The sequence below is a fragment of the Oncorhynchus keta genome, unplaced genomic scaffold (genome assembly GCF_023373465.1).
Source record: "Oncorhynchus keta strain PuntledgeMale-10-30-2019 unplaced genomic scaffold, Oket_V2 Un_scaffold_4914_pilon_pilon, whole genome shotgun sequence".
NCBI classification, from domain to species: domain Eukaryota; kingdom Metazoa; phylum Chordata; class Actinopteri; order Salmoniformes; family Salmonidae; genus Oncorhynchus; species Oncorhynchus keta.
Window position 1 is genome coordinate 137,291 of NW_026290949.1, and position 14,893 is coordinate 152,183.

Sequence of the window (14,893 nt, forward strand, 5' to 3'; positions counted from 1 at the left end):
TTAATTAAGATATGAACCCAAAGTGAACTATTCTTGTAATGTGTAGTCTATGACGTGTCAGATTTAGATATGATACTTTTTCACCAAGTAGTTTGGATGGAGTGAGCTTTAGTGTAGCTTAACTTATTCCGGTGTGAAGTAATTGGTAGCTTGGTAAACTATATATTCAGAGTAGCTTCAAACAACACTTCCCCTGTGTGTGTGTGTGTGTGTGTGTGTGTGTATAGATGTGTGTGTGTGTAGATGTGTGTGTCTGTCACACACCCTGAAAGAGAGGGCACCCTGGCATGTCTTCACAGCGGAGGGTGGCTCTCCTCTGGGTGTCTGGGTGCTGTGTGTGTGTAGATGTGTGTGGCCAGAGCCAGCCTGGCATGTCTTCACAGCGGAGGGTGGCTCTCCTCTGGGTGTCTGGGTGCTCCTGTGTGTGTGCCAGCCTGTGTGTCTCTCTGTGTGTGTGTGTGTGTGTGTGTGTGTGTGTGTGTGTGTGTGTGTGTGTGTGTGTGTGTGTGTGTGTGTGTGTGTGTGTGTGTGTGTGTGTGTGAATGGCAACCAGGTCCTTCAGTCTCTCTCTCTGTCTCTGTCTCTACTCCCAAGCACTCAACTCCAGTGAGTGTGTGTCAGAGAGTGTGTGTGTGGTGGTTGTCCGGCTCTAGACACTGCGGGAGCGTGGTGGTTTGTGTGTCGCTGAGTAGGTCTCTCGGCCAGCCGTCTGCGCAGACACCGGGTGAAATCCACCTGCGCTCGCGGCAAAGCTTGATTGACGATTGACTTTGGCAGCCAGCCCTGAAAATACAGTACATGCATATTCAATCTTCAAATCAAATCACAGTTTATTTGTCACTTGCGCCGAATACAACAGGTGTAGTAGACCTTACGGTGAAATACTTACTTACAAGCCCTTAACCAACAATGCAGTTTTAAGAAAATAGTAAAAGATATGAATAACAAATAATTAAAGAGCAGCAGAAATCTGCAATAGGTAAGCAGGTTGGTTTGAAGAAATCAACTGTGGGAGCAATTATTAGGAAATGGAAGACATACAAGATCACTGATAATCTCCCTCGATCTGGGGCTCCACGCAAGATCTCACCCCGTGGGGTCAAAATGATCACAAGAACGGTGAACAAAAATCCCAGAACCACACGGGGTGACCTAGTGAATGACCTGCAGAGAGCTGGGACCAAAATAACAAAGCCTACCATCAGTAACACACTACGCCGCCAGGGACTCAAATCCTGCAGTGCCAGACGTGTCCCCCTGCTTAAGCCAGTACATGTCCAGGCCCGTCTGAAGTTTGCTAGAGAGCATTTGGATGATCCAGAAGGAGATTTGGAGAATGTCATATGGTCAGATGAAACCAAAATATAACGTTTTGGTAAAAACTCAACTCGTCGTGTTTGGAGGACAAAGAATGCTGAGTTGCATCCAAAGAACACCATACCTACTGTGAAGCATGGGGGTGGAAACATCATGCTTTGGGGCTGTTTCTCTGCAAAGGGACCAGGACGACTGATCCGTGTAAAGGAAAGAATGAATGGGGCCATGTATCGTGAGTTTTTGAGTGAAAACCTCCTTCCATCAGCAAGGGCATTGAAGATGAAACGTGGCTGGGTCTTTCAGCATGACAATGATCACAAACACAAAGCCCGGGCAATGAAGGAGTGGCTTCGTAATGAAGGAGTGGCTTCGAAGCATTTCAAGGTCCTGGAGTGGCCTAGCCAGTCTCCAGATCTCAACCCCATAGAATATCTTTGGAGGGAGTTGAAAGTCCGTGTTGCCCAGCAACAGCCCCAAAATATCACTGTTCTAGAGGAGATCTGCATGGAGGAATGGGCCAAAATACCAGCAACAGTGTGTGAAGACTTACAGAAAACGTTTGAAAGAAAAACGTTAGAAAATGTATATAACAAAGTATTGAGATAAACTTTTGTTATTGACCAAATACTTATTTTCCACCATAATTTGCAAATAAATTCATTAAAAATCCTACAATGTGATTTTCTGGATTTTTTTCTCATTTTGTCTGTCATACTTGAAGTGTACCTATGATGAATATTACAGGCCTCTCTCATCTTTTTACGTGGGAGAACTTGCACAATTGGTTGCTGACTAAATACTTTTTTGCCCCACTGTACACACACACACACACACACACACACACACACACACACACACACACACACACACACACACACACACACACACACACACACACACACACACACACACACACACACACACACACACACAGAGTGCATTCGGATAGTATTCAGACCCCTTGACTTGTTCCACATTTTGTTACGTTACAGCCTTATTCTAAAATTGATTAAATAAAAAATGTCCTCAATCTACACATAATACCAAATAATGACAAAGCGAAATAGGTTTTTAATTAAAAATAATAATAACTTATTTACATAAGTATCCAGACCCTTTACTATGAGACACGAAATTGAGCTCAGGTACATCCTGTTTCCATTGAACATCATTGAGATGTTTCTACAACTTGATTGGAGTCCACCTGTGGTAAATTCAATTGATTGGACATGATTTGGAAAACACACACCTGTCTATTTGAGTCTACCTGTCTATATAAAGGTCCTACAGTTGACAGTGCATATCAGAGCAAAAATCACGCCATGAGGCCGAAGGAATTGCCCGTAGAGCTCCGAGACAGGATTGTGTCGAGGCACAGATCTGGGGAAGGGTACCAAAACATTTCTGCAGCATTGAACGTCCCCAAAAACATAGTGGCCTCCATCTTTCTTGAATGGAAGAAGGTTGGAACCACCAAGACTCTTCCTAGAGCTGGACGCCCTAGCCAAACTGAGCAATCAGGGGAGAAGGGCCTTGGTCAGGGAGGTGACCAAGAACCCGATAGTCACTCTGACAGAACTCCAGAGTTCCTCTGTGGAGATGGGAGAACCTTCCAGAAGGACAACCATCTCTGCAGCACTCCACCAATCAGGCCTTTATGGTAGAGTGGCCAGATGTAAGCCATTCCTCAGTAAAAGACACATGACAGCTCGCTTGGAGTTTGCCAAAAGGCACCTAAAGGACTCTCAGACCATGAGAAAGTCAGTCTGAGAAGTAGTTGGTGAACTAGGCGAGGCAGTCATTTGAGAAACCAAGGCTATTGAGTCTGCCGATAAGAATGTGGTGATTGACAGAGTCAAAAGCCTTGGCCAGGTTGATGGATACGGCTGCGCAGTAATGTCTCTTATCAATGGCGGTTATGATATCGTTTAGGATCTTGAGCGTCGCTGAGGTGCACCCATGACCAGTTCGGAAACCAGATTGCATAGCGGAGAAGGTACGGTGGGATTCGAAATGGTCGGTGATCTGTTTGTTAACTTGGCTTTCGAACTTGGCAGGATAGATATAGGTTTGTAACAGTTTGGGTCTAGAGTGTCTCCCCCTTTGAAGAGGGGGATGACCGAGGCAGCTTTCCAATCTTTGGGGATCTCAGACGATACGAAAGAGAGGTTGAACAGGCTAGTAATAGGGGTGGCAACAATTTCAGCGGATAAATTTAGAAAGAGAGGGTCCAGATTGTCTAGCCCAGCTGATTTGTAGGGATCCATATTTTGCAGCTCTTTCAGAACATCAGCTGTCTGTATTTGGGTGAAGGAGAAGTCCTTTTCACAGCAGCTTTAGACGTTGATGGTAGCCTTGAATATCAATTCAAACCTCCCCCTAAGTAGCCTGAGTGCCAGTCTGTTTGTGTGATATGTCATATGAACATGTTTGGCATAACAGTGAATGACAAGGAGTTGGCACTTTCACACAAACAGACCGGCACTGACTACTTAAAGGGGAGGTTTGAATTAATATTCGAGATCTAAACGGACATTTGATATGACATCCTGGTCCATGTGTAGCCTAACAAATCAATTCCAATTCAAGTCACTCAATTCAGGAAGTGGATACGAAATTAAACTTGATTTAAAAAAAAAAAAGAAATCTACCTTGACATCCATGTTGAGGAGCCACGTAAAGTGGCTCCTGCCTGTGTCGTCTGCCAGGGGCTCGATGATAATACACGTTGGTCCGTCCTCCGCTCTGTTCAGATCAAGTAAACAAAATCACTCGTAAAAACTCTATTAACAATGTAATGTATAGAAACCTACAGCATGATTATTAACTGAACCTCAAATAACCTGTATATCAAATAGCCTTTATAAATACCCTTTATATCAAATACCCTTTATATCAAATACCCTTTATATCAAATACCCTTTATATCAAATACCCTTTATATCAAATACCCTTTATATCAAATAGCCTTTATATCAAATAACCTTTATATCAAATAGCCTTTATATCAAATACCCTTTATATCAAATAGCCTTTATATCAAATAACCTTTATATCAAATACCCTTTATATCAAATACCCTTTATATCAAATACCCTTTATATCAAATACCCTTTATATCAAATAACCTTTATATCAAATAACCTTTATATCAAATAGCCTTTATATCAAATACCCTTTATATCAAATAACCTTTATATCAAATAGCCTTTATAAATAACCTTTATATCAAATAACCTTTATATCAAATAACCTTTATATCAAATAACCTTTATATCAAATACCCTTTATATCAAATACCCTTTATATCAAATAACCTTTATATCAAATACCCTTTATATCAAATAACCCTTTATATCAAATAACCTTTATATCAAATAACCTTTATATCAAATAACCTTTAATCAAATACCCTTTATATCAAATAGCCTTTATATCAAATACCTTTATATCAAATAACCTTTATATCAAATAGCCTTTATATCAAATACCCTTTATATCAAATAGCCTTTATATCAAATAACCTTTATATCAAATACCCTTTATATCAAATAGCCTTTATATCAAATACCCTTTATAAATACCCTTTATATCAAATAGCCTTTATATCAAATAACCTTTATATCAAATACCCTTTATATCAAATACCTTTATATCAAATAACCTTTATATCAAATAACCTTTTTTAAATACCCTTTATATCAAATACCCTTTATATCAAATACCCTTTATATCAAATACCCTTTATATCAAATACCCTTTATATCAAATACCCTTTATATCAAATAACCTTTATATCAAATAACCTTTATAAATAACCTTTATAAATAACCTTTATATCAAATAACCTTTATAAATAACCTTTATATCAAATACCCTTTATATCAAATAACCTTTATATCAAATACCCTTTATATCAAATACCCTTTATATCAAATACCCTTTATATCAAATACCCTTTATATCAAATAACCTTTATAAATAACCTTTATATCAAATACCCTTTATATCAAATACCCTTTATATCAAATAACCTTTATAAATACCCTTTATATCAAATAGCCTTTATATCAAATACCCTTTATATCAAATAACCTTTATATCAAATACCCTTTATAAATAACCTTTATATCAAATAACCTTTAAATAACCTTTATATCAAATACCCTTTATATCAAATACCTTTATAAATAACCTTTATAAATAACCTTTATATCAAATAACCTTTATAAATAACCTTTATATCAAATAACCTTTATATCAAATACCCTTTATATCAAATAACCTTTATATCAAATAGCCTTTATAAATAACCTTTATATCAAATAACCTTTATATCAAATAACCTTTATATCAAATAACCTTTATATCAAATACCTTTATAAATAACCTTTATATCAAATAACCTTTAAATAACCTTTATATCAAATACCCTTTATATCAAATACCCTTTATATCAAATACCCTTTATATCAAATAACCTTTATATCAAATACCCTTTATATCAAATACCCTTTATATCAAATAACCTTTATATCAAATAACCTTTATATCAAATAACCTTTATAAATAACCTTTATATCAAATAACCTTTTTAAATAACCTTTATATCAAATACCCTTTATATCAAATAACCTTTATATCAAATAACCTTTATATCAAATACCCTTTATATCAAATAACCTTTAAATCAAATAACCTTTATAAATAACCTTTATATCAAATAGCCTTTATATCAAATACCCTTGATATCAAATACCCTTTATATCAAATATCCTTTATATCAAATAACCTTTATATCAAATACCCTTTATATCAAATACCCTTTATATCAAATAACCTTTATAAATACCCTTTATATCAAATACCCTTTATATCAAATAACCTTTATATCAAAGAACCTTTATAAATAACATAACCTTTATAAATAACCTTTATATCAAATACCCTTTATATCAAATACCCTTTATATCAAATAACCTTTATATCAAATAGCCTTTATATCAAATAACCTTTATATCAAATAACCTTTATATCAAATAACCTTTATATCAAATAACCTTTATATCAAATACCCTTTATATCAAATAGCCTTTATAAATAACCTTTATATCAAATAACCTTTAAATAACCTTTATATCAAATAACCTTTATATCAAATAACCTTTATATCAAATAACCTTTATATCAAATACCTTTATAAATAACCTTTATATCAAATACCCTTTATATCAAATAACCTTTATATCAAATAACCTTTATAAATACCCTTTATATCAAATAACCTTTAGAAATAACCTTTATATCAAATAACCTTTATATCAAATACCCTTTGCAATGGCCCTTCAGTGACAGCATGAGCCATATACAGGTTTTGGTCCAAGCGGACCCTCTAACTAACTCTATGAGCCATATACAGGTTTTGGTCCAAGTGCACCCTCTAACCAACTCTATGAGCCATATACAGGTTTTGGTCCAAGTGCACCCTCTAACCAACTCTATGAGCCATATACAGGTTTTGGTCCAAGTGCACCCTCTAACCAACTCTATTAGCCATATACAGGTTTTGGTCCAAGTGCACCCTCTAACCAACTCTATAAGCCATATACAGGTTTTGGTCCAAGTGCACCCTCTAACCAACTCTATGAGCCATATACAGGTTTTGGTCCAAGTGCACCCTCTAACCAACTCTATGAGCCATATACAGGTTTTGGTCCAAGTGCACCCTCTAACCAACTCTATGAGCCATATACAGGTTTTGGTCCAAGCGCACCCTCTAACCAACTCTATGAGCCATATACAGGTTTTGGTCCAAGCGCACCCTCTAACCAACTCTATGAGCCATATACAGGTTTTGGTCCAAGCGCACCCTCTAACCAACTCTATGAGCCAGGCTTATCGGAGCAAAGCCGATGTTCTTGTTACCTGACAAAGCCTTTCTGAGGAGGGAAGGTCTCCAGGTGCGTGGCTGCTCCCCCCAGATAGATACGTGACTCCTGTCTGGAGAAGTGTCTCACACTCAGGAAGTCTCTCTGGCCTATCAGGTTGCCGGCTGTCTCTGCAGACACCTCGTACGTAACCATGGTTTCCGGGCCAGCTTGCTTCAGAACCTTCAACACAAGAGACGGACTGACATTACAATATCATTCACTGAACTGCTGTGTCCCAAATAGGACCATAGTATCTATATCGGGCGCTGCTTTCTCCTGTCACAACTAGTGCGACGGCGTAGCCTAGTGGTTAGAGCGTTGGACCGGCAACCGAAAGGTTGCAAGATTAAATCCCAGAGTAGACAAGGTACAAATCTGTTTTATGCTTACCTAATTTTTATGAAGTGATTACTGAATTATTTAAACCCCTGTAGTCAATTGACACACCGGTACGTCAATCTAAGTAACACAATAAATAATTCCCCATCAAAATCTCTAGTTTAAGCTGGAGATATGGTATCTGGTATCTGTTTTTTTTTGCATGGAATGCGCCGATGTCGCATTTCTGCGTCTGCGGTGGAAGGTGCCAGCACTGGAGCGGTGTTTGTCAAACCATGAGAACATCCCCACAACATCGGTCTTCTCAAGAAAAATGTCTGTCGCGTCAGAACTCTCTGCCCCCCACACATGTCAAGGGACTCGTCTGAAGTCAGTACCATCGATGTGCTTATAGTAGTAAAGGCCAAATTCAGTATTTTATCAAATTATTTTGTTATATATATTTTTTAACACCTAAAAGGGTCCTACAATTCAAAATAAAAAAGCTGAATGACCATAGTTTGCCCATCGTAAAACAATTCCATATATTAAAATAATTTGCACAGTCATGTTGCTTTTTTATTTTTGTTTACCCCTTCAGAACATTCCCTATTGATCCCCGACCCCCTCCCTGGTTCCCACCCTTCCTAATGCCTCCCGATCCCCCCACCCCTAAAATCACAGAGAAAAAAAGGAAAAATAAATAAAGTAATACAAATGAAATAATAATAATAATTATTATAATAATAGCATTAATAATATAAATAGTTGTAGAGTTTTAGAAATACCTTATTACAAATATTCCACAGTTTACAGACCATAATACACATACTTAGCAGGTAAATCGTATTCCAGTTGGATAAGAACACGTGTGTATATGTAGAGTAACAATCTAAAGGACGCCATAATAGATGGAGACCAAGGAGAACAGAAGATCAATGATTTCCTAAGGGGGAGGTGTTAATATTACACATTGACCAACAACTACCCTACTATGACGGACCAGTTACCTTGATGTTTTTGATGCTTGGGTTCCACTGGTGCATCTCTTCCACCTTCCACAGGATGTGATGTATCTCTGCTGGCGTGGCGTCTAACACAGTCTCCAGTCTGAAGACCTTCCTGTCCCCAGACAGCACTTTACTGTAGATCACATCCCCGTTCTCCTACGACAGAAAGTTACAGGAAATGTTTGTAATGTGTCATCCTTATGGTTTCCTTTAACAACACAGTTTCAGGAAGGTTTCTAATGATGTCCTGATTTTCTATAGAACACAGTTACTGAACGTTCTCTTGTGATAGTCTTTCTACTTCATCTGGACCTGAGATTACAGAACATTTCTCTATTCCAGAGTTACAACGTTTTGGCAGTGTGGCATTTACAAAGGGAAAACCAGCCACGTCGCGGACACTAACGTCTTGCTTCCGGTCAAGCTAAACACCTTCTTCGCCCGTTTTGAGGTTAACGCAGTGCCATCGACGCGACCCGCTACTAAAGACTGCTTTTCATTGACTTTAGCCCAGCATTCAATACCATAGTACCCTCCAAGCTCATCAATAAGCTCTGGGCCCTGGGCCTGAACCCCGCCCTGTGCAACTGGGTTCTGGACTTCCTGACAGGCCGCACCCCCAGGTAGTGAAGGTATGAACAACACTTCCACTTCCAGGATCCTCAACACAAGGGTTGCGTGCTCAGCCCCCTCCTCTACTCCCTGTTCACTCATGAATGCGTGGCCACGAACGGCTGCAACTCCATTATCAAGTTGTTCATCCTAATATTTATATATTCCTTTATTACATTATTTTACTTTTAGGTTTGTGTGTATAGTGTGTATTGTTGTGAATTGTTAGATATTACTGTACTGTTGGAGCTAGAAACACAAGCATTTCGCTACACATGCAATAACATCTGCTAAATATGTGTATATGTGACCAATAACATCTGTTAAATATGTGTTTATGTGACCAATAACATCTGTTAAATATGTGTATATGTGACCAATAACATCTGTTAAATATGTGTATATGTGACCAATAACATCTGTTAAATATGTATATATGTGACCAATAACATCTGTTAAACATGTATATATGTGACCAATAACATCTGTTAAATATGTGTATATGTGACCAATAACATCTGTTAAATATGTGTATATGTGACCAATAACATCTGTTAAATATGTGTAAATGTGACCAATAACATCTGTTAAATATGTATATATGTGACCAATAACATTTCAATTTGATTTGTTATGCACATTACCGGTACAAGGTTTCCATGGTAATAGCTATTTAGATCAAGTTTTCCTAAATGTCAAAAGTAACGGAAAGAGAACGTTTGGATATGTGGTATTAGTATGCAGCTTTACAACAACACAGTTTCAGAAAGATAAGTCTCTTGTGAGAGACTGTCAGTAGATATGTGGTATTAGTATACAGCTTTACAACAACACAGTTTCAGAAAGATAAGTCTCTTGTGAGAGACTGTCAGTAGATATGTGGTATTAGTATACAGCTTTACAACAACACAGTTTCAGAAAGATAAGTCTCTTGTGAGAGACTGTCAGTAGATATGTGGTATTAGTATACAGCTTTACAACAACACAGTTTCAGAAAGATAAGTCTCTTGTGAGAGACTGTCAGTAGATATGTGGTATTAGTATACAGCTTTACAACAACACAGTTTCAGAAAGATAAGTCTCTTGTGAGAGACTGTCAGTAGATATGTGGTATTAGTATACAGCTTTACAACAACACAGTTTCAGAAAGATAAGTCTCTTGTGAGAGACTGTCAGTAGATATGTGGTATTAGTATGCAGCTTTACAACAACACAGTTTCAGAAAGATAAGTCTCTTGTGAGAGACTGTCAGTAGATATGTGGTATTAGTATGCAGCTTTACAACACACAGTTTCAGAAAGATAAGTCTCTTGTGAGAGACTGTCAGTAGATATGTGGTATTAGTATGCAGCTTTACAACACACAGTTTCAGAAAGATAAGTCTCTTGTGAGAGACTGTCAGTAGATATGCAGCTTTACAACACACCGTTTCAGAAAGATAAGTCTCTTGTGAGAGACTGTCAGTAGATATGTGGTATTAGTATGCAGCTTTACAACACACAGTTTCAGAAAGATAAGTCTCTTGTGAGAGACTGTCAGTAGATATGTGGCATTAGTATGCAGCTTTACAACAACACAGTTTCAGAAAGATAAGTCTCTTGTGAGAGACTGTCAGTAGATATGTGGTATTAGTATGCAGCTTTACAACAACACAGTTTCAGAAAGATAAGTCTCTTGTGAGAGACTGTCAGTAGATATGTGGTATTAGTATGCAGCTTTACAACAACACAGTTTCAGAAAGATAAGTCTCTTGTGAGAGACTGTCAGTAGAAGAGTAACAGCTGCTTTTGGAACAGCTACTGGGATCCTTATTAAATAACTAATAACACATTTTGGTTCTGGGTTCTGAGATTATGGAAAGTGCATTTTCTCCTACAAGGCAAAAAGTTTCCTACGTAACTAAATTGAATGCACAGGCCGTAAATTGCTTTGGATAAGAACGTCTGATAATTGACTAAAATTTGAAATTGTGGCAACAGTACGCAGCACAAAGTGCCCATGTCAATTATATTTGAAGGGTTTTGAAGACAGAATACCATGGTAATAGCTATTCAGATCATGTACCCCCCTTGTCTTATATGACAGTTTGGTGGTTTGACATCAGTACAAGGTTTCCTAGCTATTTGTGGAGATTGAAAAGATATGCATGAACACAGGGAGCAACATATCTTAAAGGGGAAATACAGGATGGTTTGACAAAAATCTATATGCAAATCCCAGATTGCCTCTTTAATCAACGATGATGTATGGATGTATGGATGATGCACTACCTCTGTGAGTTCTGTTTTCCATCCATTCTTATCTTCAACAATGTCCAGAGCCTTGGTCAGCGCCTCGTGCCCACTCCTTATGTACAGCAGCTCCTCCTCTTTCAACGGGACTGGGTTGACTACCTCTCTTCTGGAGCTCTCTGTAACAAGGTTACAAGGTTACACAGCAGCTCCTCCTCTTTCAACGGGACTGGGTTGACTACCTCTCTTCTGGAGCTCTCTGTAACAAGGTTACAAGGTTACACAGCAGCTCCTCCTCTTTCAACGGGACTGGGTTGACTACCTCTCTTCTGGAGCTCTCTGTAACAAGGTTACAAGGTTACACAGCAGCTCCTCCTCTTTCAACGGGACTGGGTTGACTACCTCTCTTCTGGAGCTCTCTGTAACAAGGTTACAAGGTTACACAGCAGCTCCTCCTCTTTCACTGACTACCTCTCTTCTGGAGCTCTCTGTAACAAGGTTACAAGGTTACACAGCAGACGGGACTGGGTTGACTACCTCTCTTCTGGAGCTCTCTGTAACAAGGTTACAAGGTTACACAGCAGCTCCTCTTTCAACGGGACTGGGTTGTTTCTGTAACAATATTGGGTTGACTACCTCTCTTATGGAGTCTGTAACAAGGTTATAGGTTACAAAGTAATGCCCTTTGAAAATTAGGTAAGTTATAGTAGTAATGCCCTTTGAAAATAGGTAATTATATCTAGGTTAAGGGCAGTTTGTGCTCTGTGTAAAATAATAATGTCATTGAAAATGTGTGTAATTTGTGTGTCATCGTCAGGCTTACCACTGTGTTGATGCTGAACGGTGCCAGTCTGCCAACCCATATGGCTGGTCCATGCTGGTAGTTGGCTCTGCCCATTCCTCTGCATGTGAGCTAGCTCCTGGCCAATCGCTGCGATAGCTAGCCGTTGCAGTCCTGTCGTAGGATCACAATAATAACAACAGTCAGACTTCATTTGTAGAGCACATTTCATATAGCCTGGTCCCAGATCTGTTATCTCCTCCTATAGCCTGGTCCCAGATCTGTTGTCTCCTTCTATAGCCTGATCCCAGATCTGTTGTCTCCTACTATAGCCTGGTCCCAGATCTGTTATCTCCTCCTATAGCCTGGTCCCAGATCTGTTGTCTCCTTCTATAGCCTGGTCCCAGATCTGTTGTCTCCTTCTATAGCCTGATCCCAGATCTGTTGTCTCCTTCTATAGCCTGATCCCAGATCTGTTGTCTCCTACTATAGCCTGGTCCCAGATCTGTTGTCTCCTTCTATAGCCTGGTCCCAGATCTGTTGTCTCCTACTATAGCCTGGTCCCAGATCTGTTGATGGCCTGGTCCCAGATCTGTGTCTCCTTCTATAGCCTGGTACCAGATCTGTTGTCTCCTACTATAGCCTGGTCCCAGATCTGTTGTCTCCTTCTATAGCCTGGTCCCAGATCTGTTGTCTCCTACTATAGCCTGGTCCCAGATCTGTTGTCTCCTTCTATAGCCTGGTCCCAGATCTGTTGTCTCCTACTATAGCCTGGTCCCAGATCTGTTGTCTCCTACTATAGCCTGGTCCCAGATCTGTTGTCTCCTTCTATAGCCTGGTCCCAGATCTGTTGTCTCCTACTATAACCTGGTCCCAGATCTGTTGTCTCCTACTATAGCCTGGTCCCAGATCTGTTGTCTCCTACTATAGCCTGGTCCCAGATCTGTTGTCTCCTACTATAGCCTGGTCCCAGATCTGTTGTCTCCTTCTATAGCCTGGTCCCAGATCTGTTGTCTCCTACTATGACCTGGTCCCAGATCTGTTGTCTCCTACTATAGCCTGGTCCCAGATCTGTTGTCTCCTACTATAACCTGGTCCCAGATCTGTTTGTTCTCTTGTCAACTCCATTGCTCATTATCAAGCCAAACACGTTTAGCATGACACAGACTGCCACTCAGGCTGCATTTGATCCAGTCTGCAAGTCAAAGTGATGTACACTTTGATGAGGACTTCTCAGCATTTCTCTCCACAAACTAAGACTACTACTAGTCACAGCCAAGACGCCATAGTATTAACAGCAACAATACACAACTCCATCCAGCTGCACGTGCACTGGCAGGTCCCAGATCTGTTTGTGCCTTCTTACAATGACCATAGGAGGGAGTTGGCAAGGCAGCGCAAACTGATCTGGGACAAGGCTATGTGCAGTGTGCAAGACACGGTAATCCTACATTCTAAGGAATGAGAGAAAATTGATGCTTCTCTCTAGGCCTGCATCCAAAATGGCCCCCCTGTAGTGCCCTGGTCAAAAGTAATGCACTATATAGGGAATAGGGAGCCACGTAGGACACACCCAAGATGATATAGTTGTCTGTTTTTACCTGCCATGGTCCTGAGGTGAGGGTAGGAGATTCCACAGCAGAGCTTCACCACAGCAGGCAGCATACTGTAACGTTGGTGACAGCGACGGCAGCTGGAGTGTGCCAGGCTCCAGACTTTATAGGACCTCTGAAGGACAAGAGAGGAGATAAGGGGACGGGTTGGAGGATAGGATTGTAAACTGAATTCTGGCCCCAAGGTTGCTGTTAGAGAGAGACACACACACAGCTGCTTCCGTTAGAGGTATTTTATGTGTGGTTCTAAAAAAGGAGAGAATAAATGAGGATCCCATCTATACAATAATAATCCACAACCACTATCAGAATGAAAAGTCTACATACAGGATGTCCTGTATTCTAGTGAAGGTTCATCCTATATAACTACTGCAGAATGACAAGTCTACATACAGGATGTCCTGTATTCTAGTGAAGGTTCATCCTATATAACTACTGCAGAATGACAAGTCTACATATAGGCTGTATTCTAGTGAAGGTTCATTCTCTATAAAAGTATATTCTATTCATATACTGGCCATACGCACCATTGTATAGACACACGCCCCTCGGGAACCCATACACATCTACATCTACATATACATAATACACCATAAGACTGAGAACCTAGCTGAGCAGGATACTGAGAACCTAGCTGACAGGAGACTGAGAACCTAGCTGACAGGAGACTGAGAACCTAGCTGAGCAGGAGACTGAGAACCTAGCTGAGCAGGAGACTGAGAACCTAGCTGAGCAGGAGACTGAGAACATAGCTGAGCAGGAGACTGAGAACATAGCTGAGCAAGAGACTGAGAACCTAGCTGACAGGAGACTGAGAACCTAGCTGAGCAGGAGACTGAGAACCTAGCTGAGCAGGAGACTGAGAACCTAGCTGAGCAGGAGACTGGGAACCTAGCTGACAGGAGACTGAGAACATAGCTGAGCAGGAGACTGAGAACATAGCTGAGCAGGAGACTGAGCACATAGCTGACAGGAGACTGAGAACATAGCTGAGCAGGAGACTGAGAACCTAGCTGAGCAGGAGACTGAGAACCTAGCTGAGCAGGAGACTGAGAACATAGCTGAGCAGGAGACTGAGAAC

At 39.9% G+C, this 14,893-nt stretch overlaps 1 protein-coding gene across 1 annotated transcript; it reads right to left on the reverse strand.

Moving 5' to 3' along the window:
- Window positions 1-447: 447 nt before the first annotated feature.
- Window positions 448-13,880, reverse strand: star2 (steroidogenic acute regulatory protein 2). The gene is made up of 7 exons (XM_052516502.1): window positions 13,801-13,880; window positions 12,242-12,373; window positions 11,458-11,597; window positions 8,576-8,731; window positions 7,243-7,427; window positions 3,969-4,062; window positions 448-783 (listed from the first exon to the last, which is right to left on the reverse strand). Exons 1-7 carry the CDS (start codon window positions 13,862-13,864, stop codon window positions 598-600), a joined length of 957 nt encoding a protein of 318 aa, XP_052372462.1. The 5' UTR covers window positions 13,865-13,880; the 3' UTR covers window positions 448-597.
- Window positions 13,881-14,893: the final 1,013 nt, after the last annotated feature.

Coding starts and splice junctions, on each gene's coding strand:
- star2 (XM_052516502.1), bottom strand. CDS start 13,864: ATGCTGCCTGCTGTGGTGAAGCTCTGCTGTGGAATCTCCTACCCTCAC. Junction 11,598..12,241: donor CGTTCAGCATCAACACAGTG/GTAAGCCTGACG, acceptor ACCTTGTTACAG/AGAGCTCCAGAAGAGAGGTA. Junction 7,428..8,575: donor CAAGCATCAAAAACATCAAG/GTAACTGGTCCG, acceptor CTTGTGTTGAAG/GTTCTGAAGCAAGCTGGCCC.